The sequence below is a fragment of the Hirundo rustica genome, chromosome 15 (assembly GCF_015227805.2).
Source record: "Hirundo rustica isolate bHirRus1 chromosome 15, bHirRus1.pri.v3, whole genome shotgun sequence".
NCBI classification, from domain to species: domain Eukaryota; kingdom Metazoa; phylum Chordata; class Aves; order Passeriformes; family Hirundinidae; genus Hirundo; species Hirundo rustica.
In genome coordinates this window covers 16074770-16101030 of record NC_053464.1, presented here as the reverse complement: position 1 = coordinate 16101030, position 26261 = coordinate 16074770, and the positions used below count along the sequence as shown (strand labels likewise).

At 58.5% G+C, this 26261-nt stretch overlaps 1 protein-coding gene across 1 annotated transcript; it reads left to right on the top strand.

The window, feature by feature from the left end:
* Positions 1–15768: 15768 nt before the first annotated feature.
* On the top strand, positions 15769–26061 carry HS3ST2 (heparan sulfate-glucosamine 3-sulfotransferase 2). The gene is made up of 2 exons (XM_040079161.1): positions 15769–16202; positions 24790–26061. The coding sequence occupies exons 1-2, from the start codon at positions 15769–15771 to the stop codon at positions 25406–25408; spliced, it is 1053 nt and encodes a 350-aa protein (XP_039935095.1). The 3' UTR covers positions 25409–26061.
* Positions 26062–26261: the final 200 nt, after the last annotated feature.

Here is a 26261-nt window from a genome sequence, read left to right as displayed (position 1 = left end):
GTCAATGGTCAGGGGGCTCCTGTCCCCTGGGTTAGGACAAGGCTGGGCTCGGGGGCAGTGTCCTGCTCACACAGCAGACAGGGGGTGTCTGCTGGAGCAGGAAGAGCCAGGCTGGAGGTGGGTGTGATGGGTGTCTTGTCAGTTAATAAACTGAGGAAGTGACAGCCCAGTGCTATGCTGAAGCGCTGGGGTGGTATTTCTTGGAAGTTTTGTGGTGCGTGTACTTAGGCAGGACCATCGATCTCAGCCCAGCCGGAGCAGCACAGGAGCCAATCGATGGGTGCGTTATTAACGGGCTCTGCTCATACCTGGTGATGGCTCATGAATAAGTGGCCTTGGCTGGGGCCAGAGGTCAGACTGCTCTGCCATGACGGATGCCTTTTGAAATTGCTGGATTTGAATTGTCAGTTTTTCATTCCAGTTGGTCCTGTGGGTTACTTGTCCTTCCCTTCCCACTTTTACACCTCCTTGTCTTGGCAAATCCAGTGGGCAGAGCCACACCACTGCTGCTGCTGCTGCTTTCATATTCCCCTTCCCTTAGAGTGAAGCTGTGTCCCAGGAAAGTCCCCATCTGCCCTCAGTCACCCCTTTATGCTGGTGGGGCCCTGGCTCTCACACTGTGGCCAAGGGAGCCGAGGGCTGGGCAGCTCTGTTGGGTGGATCAGCTCAGGTCAGTGTGGGCTGGTGTGAGTCAGCACGGGGACAGAGCCCAGCCCCAGGCTGCAGCCTGCCACAGTGACTGTGGCACCTTGCAGGGACTTGGTTTGATGCTGAAACAATGTCTCCTGTGACTGCAACTGCTTTCTTGCACCGGACCCTGGCATCACCAAGCACTCCAGTGCCACTTGTGCCTGCTCCTCCTGCTCTGGGACCAGAGACAGGTGAGGGGTGGGAGGGGGCAAGTGAGACCACTCAGTCCATCTTTGCCACTCCCTGAGGAGGGGGGTGTGAAATTTCCCCCTAGAAAAGCTGTTCCCTGCTCCTGTCCCCTGTGCCCAAAATTCAGTGTTGGAGAGATCTCCCTGTGCCACAGAGCTGCTGTCAGGGGCCACCCTGCAGTCAGGGGTCTGGGCAAGGTGCATCCACCCCATCAGCTGCCCACGCCTTTGGCTCAAGCCTGCAGCAAGCACAGCACATCCTCTTGCTTAGGGTGCCCATGGGGACCTCACAGCATGAGAGGGCTTCAGTTACAACAGCCAGGCTGAGCTGGGGGGTGTTTAACTGACTAATTAAGCACAGACCTTGCATGTGGGAACTTCCTGAACAGGGAGATGCCAGGGGGATATTTCTGAATGCTGCTCTACAGCTGAAAATTAATTCTTTGAGATGTTGTGTGCATGAAAAGAGCCAGTCTGGAGCTAGTAATTAGCAGCTCTGGGATCGGGCAGCTAATGGAGCAGCTTCTCCAAGGTGGAGACCTGCTTGGAAAGAAGCTCTGCCCAGGGCAGAGGGCAGCAGGTATGCTGGGGACGCTGAGGACATCATGGTCAGGTCTCCACCACGGATGTCAGTGCCCATGATAACCAACACACAAGACAGGGCAGATGAAGCATAACCCATCCCTGGAGCCCCACTCAGGGGGCTCAGATCCCCTGAACCAAGGACAGGAGCTGCCAGGTCCTGCCAGGCAGGAGGCCACCCCCTCTCTTTGGAGTGCATCTGCCCTGGGGATGGGTGAGACCCTCTTGGCCAAACAACTCCTGCCACCCATGCTGATGCTGAGATGTTCTGAGGGAAAGTGTCAGCACTGATGAAGCTCTCAGTGGAAAATGCTGGCAATGATTTGAGGTGTAAATGCCAACTTTCATTACAGCTCTCCTGGCTGTTTTGTTACAGCTTCCCTGTAGCATTTCCTCTTCTAGGAGACGAGATCACATTCATATTATGACTGAGACATTCCTTCCTCAGCCTCTGAACTCACTTTCTCCTCCACTGCCCCATTCGCAAAATACATGAGAATTTGACTTTGTCCTGGTTTGTGATGACCAAGAGTCAAGGAAGACCTTCGTGAGCCCAGAAAGCAGGAACCTGCAAAGCTCTGGTAGGAAACAAGCCCTGAGCCTGCAGAGCTGAAGGACAGAGCGGGAGGGGAAGGTGTTGTATAGCAGAGATGGGGGGATCCTCTGACCCTCCAGGGAGTGTGGAGGCTGCTGAGCTGCTGCGTGATGAATGAGAAACCCAGAGATTACAATAATTTTGTTAAAGGGTTCTTAGCTCTGCTCTGCTCTTTTGATTAATGGGATTTTGTGAAGAGTGCAGGGAAAGGTCATCTGACACGTGTTCAACAGCTGATGACATTATTCAGCTCTGCCAGGGAATTGCTGCTCCCAAACACCTGCTGATGTTCTTCACTGACAGCTGTGGGAGTCCTGCAGCCTCTCTCCACTGCAGCGGGCATCTCGAGCACCTCCACAGGGATGGGGAATGCCTCCAGACAAGGCTTGTTACCTGGGTCTGCAGGACCAGTGGCACAGTCACCTTGCTGCCCTCATTACACTCCTTGGGAAGGGCTGTTCAGTAACTGGCTGTGCTTGCTTGTGACTGACTGTCGCAGGCAGATGTGTGGTACATCACAGACCTTCTGTACATTATATACAATGCATTGCACAGAGCCCGTAGCTCTCTGCCAGGTCCATACCTCCCTGCTCTCTGGCTGCAGCTGCCTGTGGGGCTCAGTGGCTCAATTCCCTGGCACTGATTGGTTTGGGACCTCAGCCCTGCACAGCCCAGCCCAGCTGGGATTCCCTGAGGCCAGACTCATCCCAGTGCTGCTGCTCCCAACCCAAGCTGAGCCCTATCCCTCCTGATCCATGGAGCACCCTCTGGAACACATCCCAAAAGCGTGAGGAGATGAGGCAGTTATCACCAGCCCCCTGTGTAAATCTCAGCCTCAGCAGCCCTTGCTGACGGCTCCCAGCAGAGCTGGCCGAGGCTCCTGACATCCCTTCGTACACTCTGTTAATCACTGCTCTCCTCCACCTCTCCAGCTACCACTCAGCCAGAGATTTATGGGCCGTACCAACAGGAAGCACAGTGCCACTGGAAGGCATGGTGCCACTGGAAAGCATGGTGCCACTGGAATTGTGCCTTGGAGCCACTGGAATTGTGCCTTGGAGCCACTGCTTGCCCCAGGCTTGCACCCAGCACAAACACTGTTCGGGGTGCCCCCACACCCTCCGTCCCCTCTGTGGGGATGGGAGCACAGGTGTGCTGTGGGGACAGGCACGTTTCTGTGAGGACCAGTCCTGCCCTCGCCTGGTGCAGCTCAGGTGCTCCTCGTGGTGCATCTGGCACAGGCTGGCACACAGAGGCTGGCATGCTGCCACTCTGGGCTCACATGCACACATGCTCACAGCCAGCTGGTGCTGAGGCTGGAGCGTGTTCCACAGCAGTGCCAGCTCGGGCTGGTGCTCTTTTAAACTGCAGGTTGTTTCCCCAGGGGTGCTGAGTTCTGTGCAGGAATCGATGTTTAGGCTGCAACAAATTAAATATAACAATAGCTCTTAAAAACGTTGCATATTCAGTGTCTGGGAGTCCCTTTTCTTCTAGGTGAGGATGTTCCTGGTGTCTGGGGGACGCAAGTCAGTCGTCAGCAGGATCTGTACACGGCTGTGTCTGTGGGCGTTGGCACAGCCTGGTGTCCTGGCAGACTGATGTCAGAGGTGTCATTCCTCCTTTCCTGTGCTGCGTCTCTGATAAGTCCTGTCCCCGTCCCAGGGGCTCAGCACCAGTGTGGTGAAGCAGGAGTGCCCCTTCCCCACTCCGCATGCTCTGCAGCTTCCACTGTTCTTCCAGTAACAAAACTTCTGTATTGTGATATGATAATCTGCGGGGTGTAAATGGCTTGTCCAGCCAGCCCTGCAAATCACCTCTTATCATCACACTCAATGGGCTGTGTCAACCCAATTTCACAGACAAATGCTTCTCTCTCTGACCGTGGGCACTGACATGGATAACTCTGATTTACAAAGCCAATAAAAATAAAATCACTACGAATTACTAAGAATCACTGACTTAATATAGGAGATTAGAATCTTCAAATTTAGGGTGACTGAAAGCCATTTGATACATGAAGAGTGGCAAATGGGTTATAGAATCGTCAGCCATGCCAGGGTCAGGTGCCACAGTGCGATGATTTATTGGTGAGAGAAGGGCTAATTGGTAAGTTACCTTTGATGCTTTCCACAGAGGCCAGGTTATTTATATCAGAGTTTGTTTGTTGTCTTTTACTTTTGGGGTCAAACAAAATTTTTTATGGTAAGGAAAACCTCAGCATCCTGTTCATTAAAGTAGCAAGGTCAGGCCAAAGGCTGGAATTGAGCTGGAAATAATCAGGTTGGTGTGATTAACTCCAGCTTCACTGCTACTCAGAGTGAGCCTCTGGCACAGCCAGCCTTCAATGAGCAAAGCACTGGCCATCAACCACAGGCAGAGGCAACTCCAAAAAACACCCATCAATAGGCAAAGGAGGTGATGTACAGCAAGGAGAGGGAGTGCCCGTGTTTCTTACCCTGTCTCTGTCCCTCACTGGGTGCTGCTCCTGCCTGGGGGAGGTCCCAGGGTCCCTTGTGTGCCCTGCAGGGGTGAGAGAGCATCCAGGGAGCTGCAGGGAAACCCCAGGAGCTTCCTCTGGGATCACCCAGCCTGAGAGCTCAGCCTCTCCCCACCTCTTTGCGTGATTTTTCCTCTTAAAGATCTTCCTGTTCTGTCCTTTGTCCTGCACCTTGTTTGCAGATGTTTACAGATGTTGTTTGCTGTCACAGCAGAGTCTCCAGGCTGAAGGTCTGCCCTTCAGGGCAGGAGATCGGGGGCTGCACCCTCCATGGGCACGGGCACGGGCACAGCCAGAAAAGGGGATCCATGAGCCAGATGGCAGCACATTTCCCAGGTGCTGGTTAGGAGGGATGGGAAATTGCAAATGAAAGGCTTGTGTAGACTTTAAACTTCACTCTGCCTTCATAAAGGTGTCAGCTGGAATTATTTTGGGCATTTACTTGCGTGGTCTAGTGCATCACTAGCTAAAACAGTTTTTTTAAATAATGGAATTTGCTGCTTGGCTCATGCATAAAAAATAGCAGGAATGCGACCCAGTTGCATAATTTTTTGGTAATAAATAGAGTCAAAAGTGTTGAGCTCAGCTGCTGGCACAGTGCGACACGCTGAGTGGGGGCAGAGGGCAGGGAGCCCCAAGGGGCAGCCCCTCATGACATATTGGCAACACATCCTCAGGCAGAGGGGAGACCCTGGGACATGTGGCACCCATGACACTGCCACCTAACACAGTGCAGGAGTCTGGGGCATGGGACAGCCCGGTCCTGGCCCTGCTCCCCTGTGCTGTGGGGTGCTTGGGAACACAGGGACTGCAGTGGGAGAATGCCCTGCCCAGGCAGAGCAATGCCCTGAGCACAGGGCCAGCAGCCCCTCCTCCTGCACAGAGGCCGTTGTATAAGAAGTGGCATTTTGATTGATGCCGTTTGACATATGGAGAATTCCCCACAGCAGGCAGTCACTCACCCAGCTGATTACAGACTCTGACTTCTTTCTCTAATTAAAACTCTCCCTCCCATTTTAATTCCTTTGCCCCAAACTCCCTGTTCTGGATCATCTCATAATGTGACACTGAGTGACTGAGACAGGCACCAGGGATGCCCCACGCCCAGCTGGCCAGCTCTGGTGCCATCGAGCACAGAGCCCAACCCAGCCACGGGTTGGTGGGCATCAATTTGCAATGGCCTGACCAGGAATATTCCTGCACAGCTTCCCCTGCACCAAGGAGTCCCATTTCAATGACTAAGTTGCAACAATTTCCCTCTGCCCCCATATCCCATACTGAGTAGGAGCCATTCCAACCCTTAAAACCATCCCGCCTCCCTGCAGGCAGAGCAAACAGGGTGGGCAGACCCAGGTACAGACCACATTCCAGCTTGTCCCTGGCTGGAGCTCACCGGAGCAGGGCGAGTAAACCAGGGTAAAACGGGCTCTCTGAAGGAAGGCAAAAGTCCTCCCAGAGGCTGCCAAACTTGACTGGTCCCACATGGACTCAGCCTGCTCAGACTCAGTATTAATGTAACTAAGAGAAAAATATGTTTAAACATGGGATTTAACCCTCTGACATGAGCTTCATTCTAGCTGAGAGTAAATCCCCTGGAAGCAGAGCCCAGGGCAGAGGGCACGCAGAGCCCAGGGCAGAAACTGGGGGGAGCTGGGCAGACCCAGGGGTGGCAATGCCAGCAGGACATGGTGCCAGAGCGCACCTGCAGACCCCATTTCTGGGACCATGGCCACTTTCCCCCCTTCCTGCTGAGCTGTACACAGCCTTCCCAGTGTCTCCCTCCTGTGCCCTCTCTGCGGGGGTGGTTGTCCCAGCACATCTGGGACCCCAACACCTGCCAGATTGAGGCTGTTTGTCACAAAAACATGCTGTTGTTTTATATAAACAAGCTGCCAAGCTGGAATTGGACCGCAGCGGTAAATACTGGGTCAGACCCCCTCTCAGCAATGTCTGTCCCACCATAATTAATATTGATTTTGTGCATCTGAAATATAGCTACACGATTTAATTTTGCCGCTGAGATTTTTGACATCGCTGTTCTTAGAGATTAATGTGGGATTTAATGAAGGATTTGGGCTCTCATCTGTGATGTTCCCTCATCCCGTCGTGTGCCGCGGCCTCGCTGCTGACTGCTTTGCCACACGGCTCGTAGCTGCTGGCCCCGTGGGCAGCGCCAGCGGGGCCGGGGGTCCCCAGGCAGGCACACGTGCCCTGGGTCACTGTGCTGCTTCAGGGGAGAGCCAGGGACCGGGACACTGAGCACACTGCAGGACGGAGCCCACGGCCCGTTGGCCAGGGGTGGTTCACAGCCAAAGCACGGGCTGTCAGTGACAGTGGGACAGCAAGACCATGGACAGCAGGACCGGGAACAGGGAAGGCTCCTGTCCTGGAACCCTGAGGTGCATGATGGCTCCCAGCCTCAAACAGAAGCGTAAATTGTCTCGTCTCAGCTCCAGGCCCAGAAAGAACAAGGTGGGGCACGTGGAACCTCAGTCCCTTCATTCAGGGCTGGGACCAGGGGCAGCACAGCACGGCATGGCGTGGCGCAGCTGGGCAGGACCCAGACTCCTCTGCCACAGGAAAGGGCAATGCAGGGTCTGGCCCTCGGGCTCATGGTGGCACTGTCCTTGCCGGTGTCCCTGTGGGGACACAGCCCATGGAACAGCGACCATGTGGCCAAAGCAGATTTTTCGCTTATCAAATCAAGGAGCAGCTGGATTAGAAGATTAGAAACCAAATTAATTACTAATGACTTCCTGGGGCCTGGGTGGTTCTGACAGGAGTCTCCAGGCAGTGGCAGTGCCGGTGGCGCCAGGCAGGCGCAAGGGGACCAGCAGGCAGTGGGACAAGTGTGCAGAGCCAGAGGCCACAACCTGGTCCCTGCTGGGGACTGTGTGCCACACGGCTGTGCCACTGCAAGCCTGGCAGAGCTGGGGTTGGGCAACAGCGCAGCCCCCCAGCTCCAGGTCCTGCTTAGCTCCTTCTTATCCATACTGAGATGTGGCGCCCCAGCCCAGGAGGAGTTTGAGTCAGGGGGCTCACCGTGGCTGGACTCTCCCGCCCTGGGATGAGGGGGCACTGCGCCCTTTCCCTGAGGGATTTTGCTCCTGGGCAGCAGGATGTGATCCAGCATGTCTGTGCTGTCAGAGTCCATCTCTGCAGCGTGGCCTTGTGGCCCAACCTGCTGGGTGCTGCTGCAGGGGACAGCAGGCGTGGCAGTGGGTGAGGGCTGGGGCTGCTGGCACAGTTCATGGAGCGGGTGAACAATCGCTGGGAAACAGCCGCTCCTGTCCCCGCTTGCCAGGACAGCCGGGCTGCTCGCCATCTGCTTCCTGACCTGGATATCAAACTGCAGTAGATGATGAAATATGCCAATGGGAGGAAAGTTCTCTTCTGCCTGCCAGAGCCTTTTGCTCAAGTGCGCAAGGGCCAGACAGAGGGATGGAAGGATAGAAGGAAGGCTGGAAGGATGAAAGAACAGAAGGACATCATGGAGAAGAGTGAGCCAGGTAACAGGCTGACCTCTGGATGGAGGCTGGATTGTTTTTAACCAGTTACCTCACAACTTACAGAGGATCCCAGGGATCTGGAACCCCCTGAGGTCCCTGGGGACCGCATGGGGCAGTCCCAGTCAGTGCAGGTCGCTTCAGCCCCCACACCTGAGGGCCAGCCCACCATGACCAACTGTCATCGCCTGTGGATGTGGGACACAGAGTGTGTGGACAGCTCTGCAGATGGCACTGACTGGCAGGGCCCTGTGCGGGGCTGCCAGAGCACCCCTGCCTGCGGGGCAACCCCAGCTCCTTACACTTGTTACACTGGGCTAATTGGTTTAAAAGAGATTGCTGGGTCACTAATTACAGAGCCTATTGAATAGCATATCTCAGCTTAGGGATACAATTAAAAGTTCACCCTAATTAATCAGAGGTAATTAACAGACCTTGCATTTCTCTGACATTAATTAATCAAGGAATCCCAAGCAAATCAATATAGGCAGGGGGGAGTCAGGGGACTGAGGGAGTGGGTGTTGCAGAGGTGAAGTGCTCCCTGACCCACTTGTCTGGGCTGAGAGCAGAGCTGGGGTCCCCACAGCAGCCCCAACAGCATCTCTGTCTGTGTCACGCCCTGCCCACCGGCAGAGCTGGACCCCGCTCTGCTCCCTCCTCAGCATGGGAGTCGGGGTGGCCACAGTGACGCAGCACTTGGGTCCTGCTGCAGGTGTGGCCAGTGACAGTCGCAGCATTGCCGCCGGCACTGTGAAGATCTGGTCCTGCAGGGTCCTGCATCCAGCCCACTGGGTTCAGCCCACCAAAGTCTTCGTGCCCTGCTCCACCCGCCCTCACCGTGCTCTCAGGCAGCAGTGCCCACGCAGGCTGTGTGCCCAGAGGACACGGGGCCAGCGGCCAGAGCCCGGCGGTGCCCTCGGCTGAGGGCTGCTGCAGCTGTGCCAATCGTTAGCAGCGGTTTGGCTGCGACTGCCTCATCTCCATCTCCCCGAGGAGATGTGTATTGAGATAATCCGGACAAAATGATAGATGGACATCGGTGTCTTGTGTATGGATCTGGCCGGGGGTTTGCAATATTTTGCTGCTAAAGAAGCCCTCATTTGTGGCGTGATCGAGGAGCCCATGCCAAATCAAGGAAATTGATGTGCTTGTAGTAGGAAACTTAATCACCAAAGGGGAAATGCCCACCTCGTTTTTCTCATGAAAGAGGAATGCAGCGCTTTGATTTTTGGCTCTAGTATAAACAGGGTGTGATTAAATATTGTTTCCCCACTCTTTCTTGTCATTAATCAGGATATAGCTGCAAGCACTGGGCGTGATGTGGGGACACTTGCTTTGATTCCTCAAGTTCTTAAACGGTTTTGTTCTCTTCTCAATCCCATTAAAAATAGCAGGCAGGGTGTTCAAAGTGCTCCTGCTGGAGAGAGCTTCTGATGTGAAGGATGCGCGCTGATGGGGGACGTGCCTTGGGCAGGGAGCGCACCCGCCCTCGCCCTGAGCGGTATCGCGGCACCGAGCCGCCACGGGCCGGGCCGGGCCGGGGGCAGCCTCGGACTGCGCTGCTGGAGGAGAATCCCTCAGCAGCCGGGACAGCGCCAGCCCTGCCGGGGCACTCCGTGCTCGGTCTGGCCAACACAGGCACCGGACACGGGGAGCGCAGCTGTCCCCGGGACATTATGAACTGACACGGCGCAACCTCCCTCAAAAGAGTGTTTATCCGCTGAGCCCCATGGACTGTGAACCGGGGAGGAGAGCTGCAGGGAGCTGCAGCCCGCGCTGCCGCAGAGCTGCAGGAGGGCACTGGGAACGGCACAAGGCTGAACACGCCGAGCTGGGAGCGCTCTCACGGCAGGGACTCTCTTCCCTCCACTCCTCTGCTGGCCGCCACATCTGCCACCTTCGGCAAGGACGGAGCTCGCTGCGCTGCCAGGAGTGGCTGTTCTAGGCTGTTCCCAGCGGGTGCAGAACAGCCTCAATGCGGGCAGGCTGCCGGGAGCAGAGGGCAGGCGCTGGGCAAGCTGCTGGGAGAGCGTCCCACGGGTCCGGATGGGCCCGGCGGATGTGGCAGCGTCCCTGCCCCGGGCTGGCAGCGTCCCTGTCCCGGGCTGGCAGCGTCCTTGCCCCGGGCTGGCAGCGTCCCTGTCCCGGGCTGGCAGCGTCCCTGTCCCGGGCTGGCAGCGTCCGTGCCCGGCCCCTGCCTGCACCACGCGGCCCTGACTGCAGGGCACCGAGACTGCAGGGGAGCACGTCACTTCTTCACTCCCACCTGTGCCCTTCACTCACTCACAGCTCCGGAGCCCATGGAAATGCACCAGAAACTGCTGTCAAACGAGTTAATTTTAGTGCAAAGCTGCTACCAAAGCTTCCGCTGTTCTGCCTGTCACAACCTCTCGTGTCTGGTACAGCCGTGTTCCTCTCTGTCCCTGGGCTGCCCCACGAGCCCCTGCCCAGCATCCCCACGGCGAGCCCTTGTGGGCGCAGGTGCCCTCTGGGCCCCCCAGCCCCAGGTGAGGTCAGTCAGGACACTTCAATCGGCTGTCGGGGAGGCTTGGAAAGCCTCCAGCAGCGCAGGGCTGTCAGAGCAGGGGTTGGCATCGCCTGGGCCTTCTGCATGTGCTGGCTCTGTGGGGTTCAGGTGGGTCCCCTGTGCTGTGCTCACTTCCTCCTGCACCAGAGCCATGTGGCTGCTCACGCAGAGAGTACAAGAGGAGGGAACCACTCCCAGATGCCCAGCAGCCCCCGAAGATGGTGCAGGTGGGTTTGTTCTGCAGGGACCCCTCCTGGGGGAGGTGCTGCTACCTACACAGCTTTCCTGCAGCACACTTCCTGCTCTCCTGGCCTTTTGTGGCTTTTTAGCCAGCCCATGCCTTTCAACATGGGCAGTGACACCTCCTGGCATGCGGAGGGGGACCCTCAGTGAAGTGAGGAAGATGAGGGCAGGCCTTCCTCCACTCAGCCATGGTGCCAGAGGAGGCAGCAGTGTTGGGAACAAGAGCGAGTTACCCAGTCCTGTCCCTTCAGTGGGAACGGGGCCCACTTCTGATTTTCTGCCTTCAGGTTTATGTAAGGCAAGGACAGGGTTACAGAGCTGTGGAAGAGCTGGGCTGAACATGAGGTGACACTGAAAACAAGCTTCAAAAAAAAAAAAAAAAAAATTACCAGCTTGTGTTTGAGTACAGATTCCTCATTTGCAGTTAAATATAATTGTGAAGGTCTGTGAGCCAGAGAGATATTTCTAGTTATTGGAGAACTAGCTCCTGCCCCTGTGATCCCCGAGGAATGATAATGAGATTTACCCTAAGCAGGCACTGCGGAGAGCCTGGGAGAGTTCCGTGCAGCGATGGTGTATGATGAGAGCAGAGATGGTTACAGGGTCCCCGCCTGCCGCAGCACACAGATGAACCCTGCAACTGCATCATTTTCTGTGCTGTTCACGCCGTGCCTGACGCTGACAGACCCGGAACAGCCGCCTGGAGCCCTCCAGCACCAGGGAGGTGGCTCTGGCTCCTTTCAGGGTACGAAGGATGCTCATGGGGGAGAGGGAGAACCACGACACAGGGAACCTGTGGGTCCCCCTTGCCCTGCCTGCACTGCCTCCTCCCAGAGCCCTTCCCTCCTTTTCTTCAGGTTCTGGTGCATTTCCAGACCAGCACGGCCAGCAGGTGCCCAGTCCCACGGACAAGATTCAGCCCACAGCACCAGAGCAGCTGCCTTTCCTGCCCAGGTGGTCATGGCTGGGACAGAGGGTCAGCCTGACCTGGCATCCTCCCTGTCACACGGCAGCACCGGGGTCAGCGCCTGCTGCACCTCATCCCAGCGGGAGCAGCAGTGCCCCGGGCGTGGGGGGCAGCAGAGCTGTAACTCTGCTCCTCTACGAGGGACAGGAGCTCGGAGGGGGCCGGCACACCCCTGCCCACCTCCGGTATGGTCTTTGCAGCGTCAGTGACAGATATGTAGGGATTAAATTGCAGTAATCTCTGTAATCTACTCAGTGAGATTAAAACCTCCCCCCTCCCCCAGACTTTATCCCTTTCATTCCAGGACTCTTGAGCAGTGATTACAGCTGGGGGAAGCCATTTAGCTTTTAAGCACCACTCCATCCTGCTTAAAAATGCATTTCAGAATCAAATGAGTTTGTGCAGCACAGCCAGGGCTGGCTGCTCCAGCTGGGCAGGAGGCTCAGAATTAGGACCAAAGTAGCTTGAGTCAGAGTCAAAATTAAATTTATTGTTTCTGACCTTATTGAGAATACAGTGCATTTACAACTGATTAATGAGGCTTAACAGGAGTTCAGACCCAATTCAAGGCAGCTCCACAGCCTGCACTTCCATCCTGCCGTCTGACAGGCACTTGGAGACTCCACTGCCCTTAGGAGACCCCGAAGCGCAGAGCTGGGAGATGTGCCAGCCAGCGCTGGGTCGCGTGTGAAGGAGCCGAGGGGCTGAGTGAGCCAGGATCAGCCCTCAGAAGCAGCTCTGGGCCAGGGCAGCCGAAGTGCCATTACCTGATGGGACTGAGCACCACTTCCATGCTCTGCAGCACCGGGCCCGTGGCTCTCACCAGGCCAGGATGGTGCGAGGGCTACACCAAGGCAGAGGGAACCACTCGAATGCTGACGGCTGCCACAGTGATCCCGGAGACTTTGGGAGTGAGGATGCAGTCCCAGAGTGCTCCCAGTGCCTGGGAACAGCTGAGCCCTGCTGGCCTGTGCCCCCCACAGTGTCCTGGGGATGTGTAGCAGATCTCTGAGCACCATCAGCTCCCGCCCCCATCCCTGCATCCTCCTGGCCCATCGCTGCTGCCCCTGGATCTGGCTCAACTGCATCCCCCTGCTCCACTGCCCAGCTCCAAAATGCCAAAATGTCCTTTTAGCAGCTCCAGGTTTCCTGCCAGGACAAGGGGAACAGGGAGGCACTTGAGCAACAAACCTGGTGTCTGTTTCAGGACCTCACCAGGACCATGAGGCTGAAGCAACTCAGCTCTGGCCACCCCACAGCACTGAGGATCTCCCTGTCCATGTCCACGTACTGCTCAGCCTCATTCCCCACACAAGGGTAGCGGCAGTTTGTCAGCCCAGAACCAAAAGGTTTTTAATGACATAAATATTAGACACAGAAAACTGGACTAGCAGTGACACTCTGGCAATGAGCTCTTTCCTTGGCTCTGGAAATAAATTCTAAGCTTGTTCTGCCTTCAACATGGAGACATAATGGGCAGGACACCACTTTTAATCTTATTTGCTATTTCTAGTGTGCACTTCATTGCTTCCCTATTCTTTTAGGTTTCATATGCTCCTGGCACAAACTTTGTGTATTTCTGTAATACAGCTCCACAAAGGAACGGGTGAGGGGGGCAGAAGGAGGCAGGATATTTTCCAGAGCTCACAGTTCTTTCTCCAGCCCCCACGCTGCAAGGCACTGGCTGAGGAAAGGGAATCTTCTGCAGTGATCCAGTGGGCTCTTTCCCCCTGCAATGCCAGTGCCTGGCACCCCACTCCAGGGATCCCACTGGGGGCTGGCTCCTGGGGCTCTGTTAGCACAGGCAGCGGGGCCAGGAGCACACTGATGGCACCAGAAAGCTGTTGTTTATGTGGAGTGGGGTGTAAACAGCAAACATGTCATGGGAAAGACATGACCTGCACGGATACAAAGACTGGAAGCAAAATTGTCGGCTTTACAAAACATTCCTCCCTTGCAAGTAGAGAAACCTGGAGGTGTTGAGGCATCCGCAGCAGCTTTATTTATCCAGACGCCTCTAATGTTCATGCTTAGGCAATGTGTCTGCTGCCGAGGCTGGATCACCACATGGAGGTGGTGATCTAAAATGGAAAAAGCAACTTTTCCACAGATTTGGCAGTTTGTCATGGAGAGGAACTAAGTGATACTTTCCACTGTAGGAAGCAGAACCTGCCAATGCCTGGCCCCTCAGGTACCTCCACCCTTGCTGTTGCTGCCCGGGCAGGGCGGTGGCCCTCGGAGAGGAGGCTGAAGTCCTGTGGGCTCTGTCAGTGCCAGGGCCCTGCTCGGCACTGCACTGGCTCTGGTGCAGCCTATAAGTGGTGGGAGAACCAGCCCTGGTTCACATCAGTCAGGGATCACCCAGAGCTGTCCTCAGGGCTGGTGCTGTGCCCGTGGCGCCATCCCCCTGCTTTGACCCACACAGCGGGGCTGGGGCTCAGCCCTGCCTGGCAGAACCCCCACAGAGCAGTGGAGACAGTACCCAAAGTCCCAAAAGGAAAAACCCCTGGGTCACCGAGGATGATGAGGTTTGTCTCCATGAGGACTCAGCCCATCCTCTAGCTCCAGAGCTCTCCTGAGGCAGCAGGACACTTCTTCCTGGAAACTCCATTCCTGCTCCCACGGAGGAGCAGTGCCACTGCTCCTGCACCAGCCCAGGTGAGAGGCTGCAGGCAGTACTGCTTTTCATATTTTTCTCCATTGTTTCTTATGCCTGCACCGAGTTCTCGGTGTAACACACGAGGGAAGCTGGTCCCCGCCCCGGACTGGCTGCCTGCGGCATCCTCGTTTGTGTCAGGCTGGCACTTCTTGCCTGTCTCTCCCCGTCATCATCCCTCTTCCCAAGGAACAAGACAAGTAGTTTTCTGCAGCCGATCGAGCTTCTAGCGCCGAGAAAGCTGCTAATATCTAAGCGGTGCCGCACGGAACCCTTTGGCTCAGCAGGATCAGCCAAGCAGAAGCCCGGGATATCGGGGTGCGAGAGGAAAGAGAAGGGGAGCAGGGGATGGGGATGGAGCAGCCCGCAGTCAGACTCTGCCGGTGGGCTTCCCGGGTCAGCCTGCGTGCGGGGCATCAGACCCGGGACAGGCGGGGCCGAGCAGCCCCAGCCCGGCAATGAAATTTAATTCACGCGTCACTTTAAAGCTTTTCCCTCCTACTTACCGGCGGCACCGCGGCGGCCGACGGCTGCTCCTCCTGCCCTTGCCGAGGACAGAAGCGACTGCTACCGTGGAGCGGCCCCGCCGCGCTCCCCTCGGGGCCTGATGGTTCGGGCAGCGCGGCTGTGGCACCGGCTGGGGCATCCCGGGGACCGGCCGTGACCCTCGCAGCCCCGAGCCCCGGCTGCCGCTCCCGGGCGAGAGCCGCTCACACCGTCCCGGTGCTGGTCCCCGCTCCCGGGCGGAGGTTGCGCGGCTGCGGGAGGCGCCACTCCCGACCCAGCTGCGGGGACGGAGGCGGGAGCCCCCGGCTGCACATCGCTGCTTCGAGCGGTTCAGGGCTGGATGCGGGGGCAGAGCGGGGCAGGGCCGGCCAGGACAGCGCGACCGGGGACGGGACGATGGCACCGGCACGGGGCAGGGCAGGGCCGGGCGGGCAGCGGGGACCGCCCCGGCCCGGTCCCGGGAGGAAGGGCTCTGCCCGGCGGTACTCCCGGCCCGGCCCGGGGGAGGCACCGGCCGCCGAGCGGCCGCGGGGGCTCCGGGAGGCGCTGACGTCAGGCGGCCCCTTAAATAGCGACGCAGCCGCCGCTGCCCCGGCACTTCCCGCGGAGGCAGCGCGGAGCCCGCCGCCGCCCGGTGGCGGGGATGGCCGCGGCGGGGCGGCGGGCGCAGGGGGGCCGGGGCGGGCGCTTGCCCCCTCGGGCGGCCCGGCCGCGCCGCCGCGTAGCCGCGGGAGATGCCGGAGCGGCCGCGCCGGGGCCGGGGCGCCGGGCCGGGGCCCGCCGTGCCCGGCGGCGCGGCCCCATGGAGCCATGGCGCGTAGGGCGCCGAGCGGGCGGGCCCCGGCCGTGGCTCCGGCTCCGTCCCGGCGGCTGGCGGGGAGGGTCCTCGTCCTGTTCACGCTGTCGCTGTCCTGCTCGTACCTGTGCTACAGCCTCCTGTGCTGCTGCGGCGGCCCCGCCGCGCCCCGCGCCCGCTGCCCGCCCGCCCGCGCCGCCGCCGCCAAGAAACTTCTGCAGCAGTCGCGGCCGTGCGGACGGGCTCCCCCCGCCCCGCCGGCCGGCAGCGCCCCGGGGCCGGCCCGCCCGGGCACCAAGCGCCTGCCGCGGGCCATCGTGGTGGGCGTCAAGAAGGGCGGCACCCGCGCCGTGCTGGAGTTCATCCGGGTGCACCCCGAGGTGCGCGCGTTGGGCACCGAGCCCCACTTCTTCGACAGGAACTACCACCGCGGGCTGGAGTGGTACAGGTGAGGGCGGGGGGCTGCGGGACCGGCACCCCCCGCCCCGGGCACCCCTTGTCCCCGGCCGCCGGCCGTCCCCCGTCCCGAGCATCCCTCCGCGCCGCGGGCGCTCGCCGCTCCGCCGCCCGCCTGCGTCCCCTCCGCTCTGCTCTCCCGGCGCTCTGGCTCTCGGTGCGGACTCGGAGCCGCGTTCCTCGGTCGGTCGATGGAGCCGGCGGGGCGGGAGCGGCCGGAGCGGTCCCGGCGGGCGGCGGAGGCTGTCGCCCGGCCGCGCTCAGGGAGTTTTCCTTAATGTCCTCCTTCTGTAGCCGAGCGGGTCGCGGCTCGGTCCTGCCCGTTCGCCGGGGCTCTCGGTTGTAGCCCGCGAGCCCCGGCCCTGCTGGTAGGCACCCAGGAGCCGGGACGATGCCAGGGCATCCGTTCCATCCCGTCTGAGGAAATATTTGCCTGGGTGAACGGTTCTCCAAAACGCGTGAGTGTCTGTGTACGGGACGCCCAGCTGTCCTGGCTGTCCGCCCGCAGCCCTGCTCGGTGCACCCCAGCACGCTTCTGCTGCCGGGTTTGGTCGCTGGCTCCGGGGAGGAGCAGTCCTTGTTCTTTGCCGTCCCGTCTCTCTGAGCTCGAGTAACTGTGGATCTATGCGGAATCTCATAATTTGCAGAGGTCGGAGTGTGTCTCCAGCAGGAGATGGCGGGACTTTAATTTCCGTCAGGGCTTTTGTGAGGTGCTGTGGGCGCTCTGGGAGAGGCAGCAAGTGCTGCTGTTAAGCAGGTCCCAGCGCCCATGGGCTCAGTGGTGCTGCCAGCGGTTCCCCCCCGGGTTCCCACCCAGAGTACCGGCAGGGGTTTGCTGTGCCGCTGTGGAGCGCTGGGGACGTTCGGGCAAGGCCATGGGGCTCCTGCTGGGCATCAGCCTCGGGAAGCAGAGCGGGGCTCGGCCTGGCCCGGCTGCCTGTAGCTCACAGGAGGGGAAAGAACTCTGTCATTGCCAGTGTGCCGGAGCGTCCTGGTGGGTGGAGGAGGCAGCCTGGGGGGCGCAGCAGGCTCTCCTGCCCTCCATCTTTCCTGGCAGAGATGTCCCCAGTCCCAAAGCAGGTCAGGGCTCAGTGGCAGACAGGTCAGTGTGACGTGGTGCTCGCTCCCAACTCTGCTCGGGTCCTGGGAGCTGGAGCTTGTGCCTTGTGAGGCAGCTCCAGCACCGCATGGAGAGAACGGTCCTGCTGGGGTCACAGCGGATCCTGCAGCCAGGAATGTTCAGATCCTTTGGTGCCAGTAGTGGTGAGAGGTGACAGGAGAGTCAGGACAGGCACAGGTGAAACTCACTGAAGCTATCTCCCTCTCCTGAAGCTGTCCTGCAGCATGCCCCGTTCCTCCTGCTCTTCAGAGAGTAGCTACAGCAATATCCTTCAACTGCTCTTGCCTCTTGGCAGGTCTGTGTCATTCCCACACCGTCCCCCCAACATCGGGCACTGTCACCCGTCCTGCATCCCCTAAAAGCCAGCAGCTGTGAGCAGCCCTGCAGCACAGGCGTGTGAGCACGGTGCTTTCTCTGAAAGACACCCAGAGTGGCAGGATGGGTGATGGAGCAGAACATGGGTCCTGGCTGGGCCCCTCACTCAGGGGGGAGCTGCGTGGGCCCAACACCTAGCTGGGAAGCAACCCCCCAGTTCCTGAGCTGGGATCCTTGCCTGCATCCTTGTGTCTGTGACTGACCTGGGCTGTTTGCTTCCCCTACGTGCTGTCAGCGTGGGAAATGCGGGGCTGGAAGCCTCATGGGCAGTGCAGGACTGAACCTGTGCCACCACTCCCTTACAAGGTTTGGGACACAGAGCCTGCCCTGAATGGACAGAGCCTGCCTGGGCACCTGTGGACACCAGGAGTGGTGCTGAGGCAGGAGGCAGGAGCTGTGTCCTCTCCCCTCACACTGAGGGGCTGCAGCAGCTTGCAGCCGAGCAGACAGCCTCCCACCCTGGGCCTCTTCAGTCTGGGATTCTCGGTGTGGAGGGGCTTGTCCGTGAGCAGGAGGGATGCAGGCTGTGGAGCAGCAGTGGGAGCGTGGCTGGGTGAGCAGCGCACTGCCCCGGGGCTGGCTCTATCCCAATCGATGGAGAGATCACACCGGAGCAGCAGAGCCTCCAAATTAGTTCAGCTAAAAAAAATTAAATGACACTTCCTTGGTTTTATTACCTTTTTTTTTTTTTTTTTTTTTTTAACTGGCGAATGTGCCAAAACTTAAGCACAGAGGCTGCTGAAGTATAAAACATGGAATTGATTTTCCTCCTTGCAACTGGAGCAATTAAGTGGGGAGCAGGTCTAACCCACAGCAGGATAAGCTCCCGTCTCTCTGCCAAGAGCCTGGAGCAGGAGAGCAGGGTCCTGCCAGTGGCCGCAGCCCAGGAGGGACAGCGTGGAGGCTGGGGGCAGCAGGTGTGGGGGCTGTGAGGGGTTGCAAGAGGCTGCCTGCCAGGACCCCAGGGTGGGGGGCTGCACTGGGCTGGCTGGAGCCATCCTCCAGCTTCTAGCTGGGGAGAGCAGGTGCTGCCACGCTTGTGGAGGGCTGTGATGGAGGGTGGTGTCTGCGAGCTGCCCGGAGCTCAGACCCCTTGGAAAGGCAAAGGTAAAGGTAAAGGCTCCCCGGGGCGAATAGAGGCTTTGCCTGCAGGAGCCCCTGGCTGCTGGGTGCCCGGTCAGTTACGCCTTTCCCTTGTGCCCCAGTGGCAGACCAAGTCGGTCTTTGGTGCAGTTGCAAGTAGCGTGAGAACCGAGCCCCTTTGATGCTCCAGAAACGCTGGTTGCCGTTTTCGCACGTTTTCCCCTGCCCTGGCATTTGTCTGACGCAGAGCTAGCAGGAGGGGACACCTCCTGATCTGCCTGTCCTTGCCTCTCCAAATGTCACGCTCTTTCACAGCTGCTCTCACGGTGCCTTGGCTGCCGTGGCCCGGAGCAGCCGCAGCTGCCCCTGTGCGGGGGATGAAGGCTGGGCAGAGTCCTGCTCTCCCCCGTGTGGGAGCTGCCTCAGACCCAGAGCCCCCGTGCTGCTCCAGTTCCCATCAGTCTCTGATCCACCTCATTAGCTACAGATACACTACAGGAAAGATATTTTTAGCAAGGTCTGTTTTAAGACAACTGAAACCAAACAGTAGCTACTGGGGAATATCGATTCATTACCAATCCTGCACTAAATGTTCAATATTGAGCTTTTTCCTGCTGCAAGTAGTGTGGGCCAATAACCTTCAATATTTTCCAGAACACAAGGAAGATGGTGTGATTTAAATTGCCGTTGACTTTGAGTAGTGGCTCTACTTGCAGCATCTCGGGGTGCAGTTTTCCTCCTTAGGGCTCCTGAGCGATCCTGTCAGATGCTCCGGAGTTATTTTCACAGAGAGGGGCTTTTCCTTGTGGCTGCAGCAGCAGGCTGAGCCTGGCTCTCACCCCTCCTGCCAGAGCTGGGCCCGGAGGTGGCGCTGGGACAGGGCAGAGCCGCTCTGGTTCTGCAGGGACCCGCCTGCCCGAGTGCCCTGACCGCAGGGACGGCTCTTGGGCCGAGCTTGGCTTCCCCGTGAGCTGCTGCGGCAGGTCCCTGGAGCACGGGCACTGCGGGCGTTCTGCCCCTCGTCCCTGCCCTTTCCCGGGGTTTGGGCTGCTCCAGGGGCGGCAGCAGGGAGGGAGGGAGCGCTGCGCTGCCCTGGTGACAGCCCTGCCGGCGGGACCTCGCCCCGGGGCTGCGGGAGGGCGGCGGAGGAGCGGGCAGAGCCGCTGCAGACGCTAATTGCTGCCGGCTAATGGCCGGGCTGGCGCGCACACAAATGGGAGCCCATTAGGCTGTGCCCTGCCACATGTTTGCGGGCTTTACTGACAGTGCAGTTGGGCAAAGTTAATTAGCGAGAAGAGAGGAAGGCAGCGACTTCAAGGATGCTTTGAAATTTCCTTGGCTTCAGAGAGTGCCCTGGCTGTGCGGGATGGGCACGGAGCCCGTGGCAGAGAGGTTGCATGAGGCCGTGCCCAGGCAGAGCTCGCTGGGCGCTGCCGTGCCCGTGCTGCCCGTGGACAGCAGCCCTGCTGTCCTGCCCCCGGGGTGGGCCAGGTGCTGCCGAGACCCTCACTCGGGCCAGGAGAGCTTCCCTCTCGCAGGAGCTGGGAGAGCCAGCCGTCTGTTCCTTCACCTCGTTTGTAAATGCTGCAGTGTGTTCTCACCTTCGCTCTGGAGGCACCAAATCCAGCTGGTGACCTGGCACGGCACGGGCTTGGCCGGGGAGCAGGGCCAGAGCTGCCCACAGGGCCTCTGAGTGACAGGGAGTGCCCAGGACCCGTTCCCAGCTTGGTGATGGCTGTGCTGGCTCTTCTGTCCATTTGCCGTGTGCACTCACCTGGCACAGGGAGGTCACCAAGGGGCTCTGACAGGCCACTGAGGTGGGAATTGCTGCAGCAGCTGGGGCACGTGCAGTGGCTCTGAAAACGAGTATTCGGTTCTGAAGTTTCACCTTTGGAAGGAGTTGCCTTGGAAATGGGAAAGGGGGAGGCTCCAGGCTGTGTCTGTGAGCAGAGAGCAGTTCCCAGCAGGGCTGAGTGCTGGGCTCTGTGCAAGCTGTGCAGGAAGCCCTTGTGTCCTGCTCCTTTGCAGCTCCACTGCCCTCGGAGCCGACCTCGGCCTTTGCCAGACCCTCCACCAGTGCTGAGCAGTTATTAAGGAAGGTGAGAGTCACACACAGGTGTGTGTCTGTGACGGGCAATGGCAGTGTGCCCTTTGGAAAAGAATCTCTTGATTTAAAGGACACCGCAAATCTCTGGAGCATTTAAATGATTAAAAATGAATCAGCAACAAAGTTAATTACTGTGTTCGCTCTGCTTTTATGCATGGAAATGTCTCTCATTAGCTGTCTGCAAGCACTGGTGTAAATTCTTTGAACATAAACATTTATTAAAGGGAGCTGCTCCATCATTAAATCCCGGCTGCTCTAGCGTGGGGTGGTGGCAGCCAGCAGCCAGCAGCTGCAGGGCGGTGGCCCTTGGGTGTTGTTTGTAGCTGTGGACATGGTGCTGCTCAGCGTGGCTGGGGATGCAGCCGGCCTGTCCTGCTCGGCGTGGCAGTGCCCCACTTTGGGCCAGCAGTCCCAGCCCTCGGTGCTGCCAGGTGTCAGTGAGGGGCTGCAGAGCTGCTGGGGATCCCCTCTGTCCCCTCAGCCCCTCGCAGTCCTTGGCAGGGTGGCGCAGCCCTCAGCAGGGCATCGCTGCATCCTCCAGGTCCTGTGACATCTCTCAGCCAGAGCTTTTTATTTTTGTCACACCTCAGTTTCTCACGTTTAACCACTTTTGCTTAAACTTCCTGAAGCTACCAAAAGTAGCTTTGCTGGAGCTTTCGTCCAGCACTGCCATCCCCTGTCCTGCTGAGCAGAGGTGCCAGGCAAGAGCTGATGGTGCTGTCAGCTGTGTGTGCACCCGTGGCACGGCACGGTCCTGCTGCCTCTCTGCTTCCCGTGCTCATCTCCCAGCACAACAAGCTGGAGACACGCTCACAGCCCACCCTTCTCTGCTGGTGACATCAGCTGGGAGAGGGGAAGCACAGAGCCCTCACCACAGGAGCTGGCACTTGGGATTTTTTGCCGAATTAAACATTTTGTTTTTATGCCGCTGAGCAGATGGAGCCCAGGTTCACACGCCAACCTCTGCACACAGCGGGCTGCAGCAGCAGGGACTGACCCAGAGGGCCGGGGCTGTGATGGGATTATCAGTGGGCGCTGCCCTCCCTACTCTTATCTGCAATATCTCAATTGTTTGATGAGATTTTGTACAAATTCCTCCCTGGGAGAGCGTTTCACGCATGTTCGACATCAAAGCAGCACAGCCCGCGAGGGAGCGCATGTTTCTTTAATGTGGGAGCGTTGTAGGGGCCGCGGGGTACCCAAAGGCAGATTATAACAAAATTAATAATTCAGGGCTGGGAAAGGTGCGGGTGAGGAGTTAACCCCTTCAGAGCGAGTCGCTGCCTTCGTGCTGCCACAGCCAGGTCAGGCTCTGCGTTGTGCTGCCCAGCCCCTCTGGGGTGGTGGGCTTGTGGGGGCTGTGCTGGCCCCCGGGAGCACAGGGCACAGCAGGGCACAGCAGCTGCCCGGCGCTGTACCCACACGTGTCCCCGTGTCACCAACACGGGCAAACGCAGCCTCTGAACCCGGGCTGAAGGAGTGTTAACGCCCGTGTCAAACAGCGCTGAAGGGCTTTAAGAACTGGGCAACTCTAGTGAAAGTAATCTCTAATTCAGGAGGAATTAATGCTGTCCCTGCAGCCAGAGCAATGTGCTGAGCCGGTGCCCCAGCCATCCTCCCCCTGCCCGCGTCACTCGTCCGTGGCTGTCCCCATGCTGGCAGCAGCTGGCTCAGCCCATGCCAGGAGCCGGTGCCAAGGCCACCTGGGGACATCAGCAGAGCCACAGGACGTGTCCGTGGAGCAGCAGGAGCAGCTCCTGGCTGAGCCCTGACCACCGTGGGCCAGCACCAAGAACCTTCACACCTCCACATGCGAGCCTGGGCCTTAAAGCTGTGTGACATGCTATTTGTATGCAAATAACCCTGCGGATGCAGAAGTCCAAAAATGTTATTTTAAAGTCTGGTGTAATTAAATTTGCCATGCTTTTCCCTGCTCCCACAGCTCTGGGGATCCTGCCGTTAGCAGGAAAATGAATGTCTGGATGACATCTCTCCCCCTTGCATGGCTTCACTGGTGATTTATTTATCTGCCCGTGCTGTGTTTTGTTGTCTCAGCAGTCTCTGTTGCTCAGGAGCGGCAAACACTGGGAGTCCATTTAAAAAAAAAACAACTCTTGTCTCATTTCAGTAATTTACTATGCAGAGGTTTTGTGTTTTACATAATGGATTAGAACCTGTGATTTCGTATTTTGAATGCAAGGACCTAATAACTCACGTAATGAAAGTCTAACAGGCTTGAGGATGAGCCATTAATGAAACAGCAGTTTTATGATTCTCCACGATATATTGTAATAGCGAATCACTTACAGAGCTGTCCTGTGCTGATTTATGATGAAACTTGTTTGTGATGTGGAGATAGGGCCATGTGCCCGCACTGAATTAGCGCTTCCTGACAGTTATTAACCAATGGGAATTGTAATCGGGATTTATGGGGTTTGAAGCAGAGCACTGGGAAAGGCCAATTAAGCGCCATCCATGCTCAGGTACCTCAGTGAACCGACCCTTCTAGTTTTTGCTGACTAATTAGTTTGTTTTCTCTCAAATTAGGAAGCTGGTCAAGAGCATGTGAGGGTGCGTGGGATGGAGCCCTTGGCATGTGCCACCACTCCCTGCCGTGTCCTGGCTCTTCCATCTCTGTCCTCTGTCACACGGGGTGTTGTGGGCTGCTGTTGGATCTCCTCCCAGTTCGGTGTCCCATCAGCCCGGAGCCGCTGGCCGTGGGCCGTGTTTTTGGGATGCTGGAGGTGCCAGTCCCGGTGTGGTGGCCCCGGCAGCCGTGCGGGTTTGTGGCATGGGTGACTCGGTGCCTGGTGCTCTCCTGTGGCTGCACACAGGGATGCTGTTGGAAATGGCCGCAGAGGGGGATGGTGTGTTTGCCTTCCCGGGCTGCTGCTGGCCTGAGCGTCGCTGGGGCTCCCAGGGCTCCCAGGCTGGAGAAGTGACTGCGGTGCCAGCGCCGGGTCCCTGTGCAGGGGCGAGCACCCACTGCGGGGCTCAGCCAGGGAGACAGTGCCTGGGATCTTCTGGGGGCCCACAGGGAGCTCCACAGGTGGAATTCGGGCTGTGACTGCTCACCTCAGCAGCTGCTGGTGCCACAGGGCGCTGCTGGGCCGTGGATGCAGCAGAAGGGTGCTGGCCTCATCCCAGCTGCCAGAACTCCGTGTCCACTCCAGCCGGGCATTCCCTGCCTGCTCCCCACCTGCTCCCTGCCTGCTCCAGCCAGCGGACCTCCAGTGCAATGAATCTGACTGCAGTGGATTTGATAGTTTACTCTAGTAATACAAGACCAATTTATAAATCTTTCCATCCCATTAGTTTTTATTTGATTTGGATGTTCAGATGTCAAAGCAAATGATTTAATTAGTGCTAAGCTGGGCTGCAGAGATGCTGCATTTCCCCCAGTCTGGTGCCCCTTGCCTGCCTGCGGCTCAGCTCCCGATGCCAGAAATGGATGGGTGTACCCAGGAGCCCATTTGGAGCTCCCGGCCTGGCCGGGTCCTGGTGGGCTGGGTGATACCCAGGTGGGCACAAGCCCCGCATCCCTGGGCAGCGCCTTGCCCCAGCTCCTCCTGGCAGAGCAGCACAGCTCCCTGGGGCCTGTCCATTGCCTCCCAAGGCTCCTTGTGGTGGTGGTGTGGCACGGCCATCACATTCCTGCATCCTGGCACTGCACACACACTTGCTGCTGTGTGTGGGGGGCTGCCGGTGCCCCCGTCCTCTGCCCAGGCTCTCCCCCGGGACTGGGATGGACCTGGAAGTCATCCATGGCCAAGGTCCTCCACAGTGCTGCTGGAGGGATCTGTGCCTGCTTTGTCCCACTGGGAGGGGACATATCACCACCTCCTGGTGCCTGTCCCTGCTCCTTCCTTACCATCCCTTCTGCTTCGCTTGCAGGAGCCTGATGCCACGAACACTTGACAGCCAGATCACAGTGGAGAAGACCCCGAGCTACTTTGTCACCAAGGAGGCCCCGCGGCGGATCTTCAACATGTCCCGGGACACCAAGCTGATCGTGGTGGTGCGCAACCCCGTCACCCGCGCCATCTCGGACTACACGCAGACGCTGTCCAAGAAGCCAGACATCCCCACCTTCGAGGGGCTGACCTTCCGCAACCGCAGCCTGGGGCTGGTGGACACCTCCTGGAACGCCATCCGCATTGGGATGTACGCCGTGCACCTGGAGAGCTGGCTCCAGTACTTCCCCCTCTCGCAGATTCACTTTGTCAGCGGCGAGAAACTGATCACGGACCCGGCAGGGGAGATGGGCAAAGTCCAGGACTTCCTGGGCATCAGACGGGTTATCACAGACAAGCACTTCTACTTCAACAAGACGAAAGGCTTTCCGTGCCTCAAGAAGTCAGAGAGCAGCGGCTTGCCTCGCTGCCTTGGCAAGTCCAAGGGCAGGACTCATGTGCAGATAGACCCCGAGGTGATCGAGCAGCTTCGGGACTTTTATAGACCTTATAATATCAAATTCTATGAAACAGTGGGGCAGGACTTCAGGTGGGAGTAAGTGTCCGGGAGCAGAGCTGCAGTGACGCGAAGCTGCAGCCCTCTGTGAGGAGGGTCCAGGGGGCTGGAGCCAGGACCCCCTCAGCCCATCCTGCCCAGAATTGCGAGCAGAGGCAGGCAAGGACCTTCCCTGTCCCTTAGGAGCCTGCAGCGCTCTGGAGTGAAGCAAATGAGGAAGACTCAGAGTCCCTTGCAGCCACAAGGCAAGGGCTGAGTGCCCAGCAGCACTGCCTGTCCCAGCGGGGCAGCAGCGACGTGGTTCCCTCTGTGGGTTCTCTTTGCTCGTAGCACCACACGGTCCCCAGCGCCACGGTGACGGCCCCATCCTGCAGCCCGTGTTCAGGCTGCTCCAAAGCACGTCCCTCTGTGTCCCAAAGCAGATGGGTGCTCCTGGACAGTGGCAGTGGGACTGTCCCTGCCAGGCCCCGTCCTGGGCAGGCAGAGCTGCAGCTGCTCCACTTTGCCTTTGTCACTTGTGCGCCATGTGTACCCATGAGGACAGTGAGATGTGTCTGCTTGACAAAGAAGTCTGTGGAAAACGTTGTACTGATATTTTGTCCTGTGAATAAAGCACAGAATCCTGCTGTTACGGGTACTTTAGTGGCACTAGTTTCCTTGTTCAGCTTGTGATCCCTTCATGTAAATAAAGTGGCTTCCACCGGTCCGTATGCATGGGCTGTTCTTAGGACAGGGCTGGGCAGCCCCCGGGCAGAGCTGGGGGGCCGTGGGGAGCCCCCGCACCTGCAGGCAGCTGAGGGCACGGGCAGGGGCTGGGGCAGGACAGGGGCTCAGCCCGACACCACCGAGGGGACAGGGGCACAGCCCTGCCTGGGGCTCTCCGGGCTCGTCCTGTG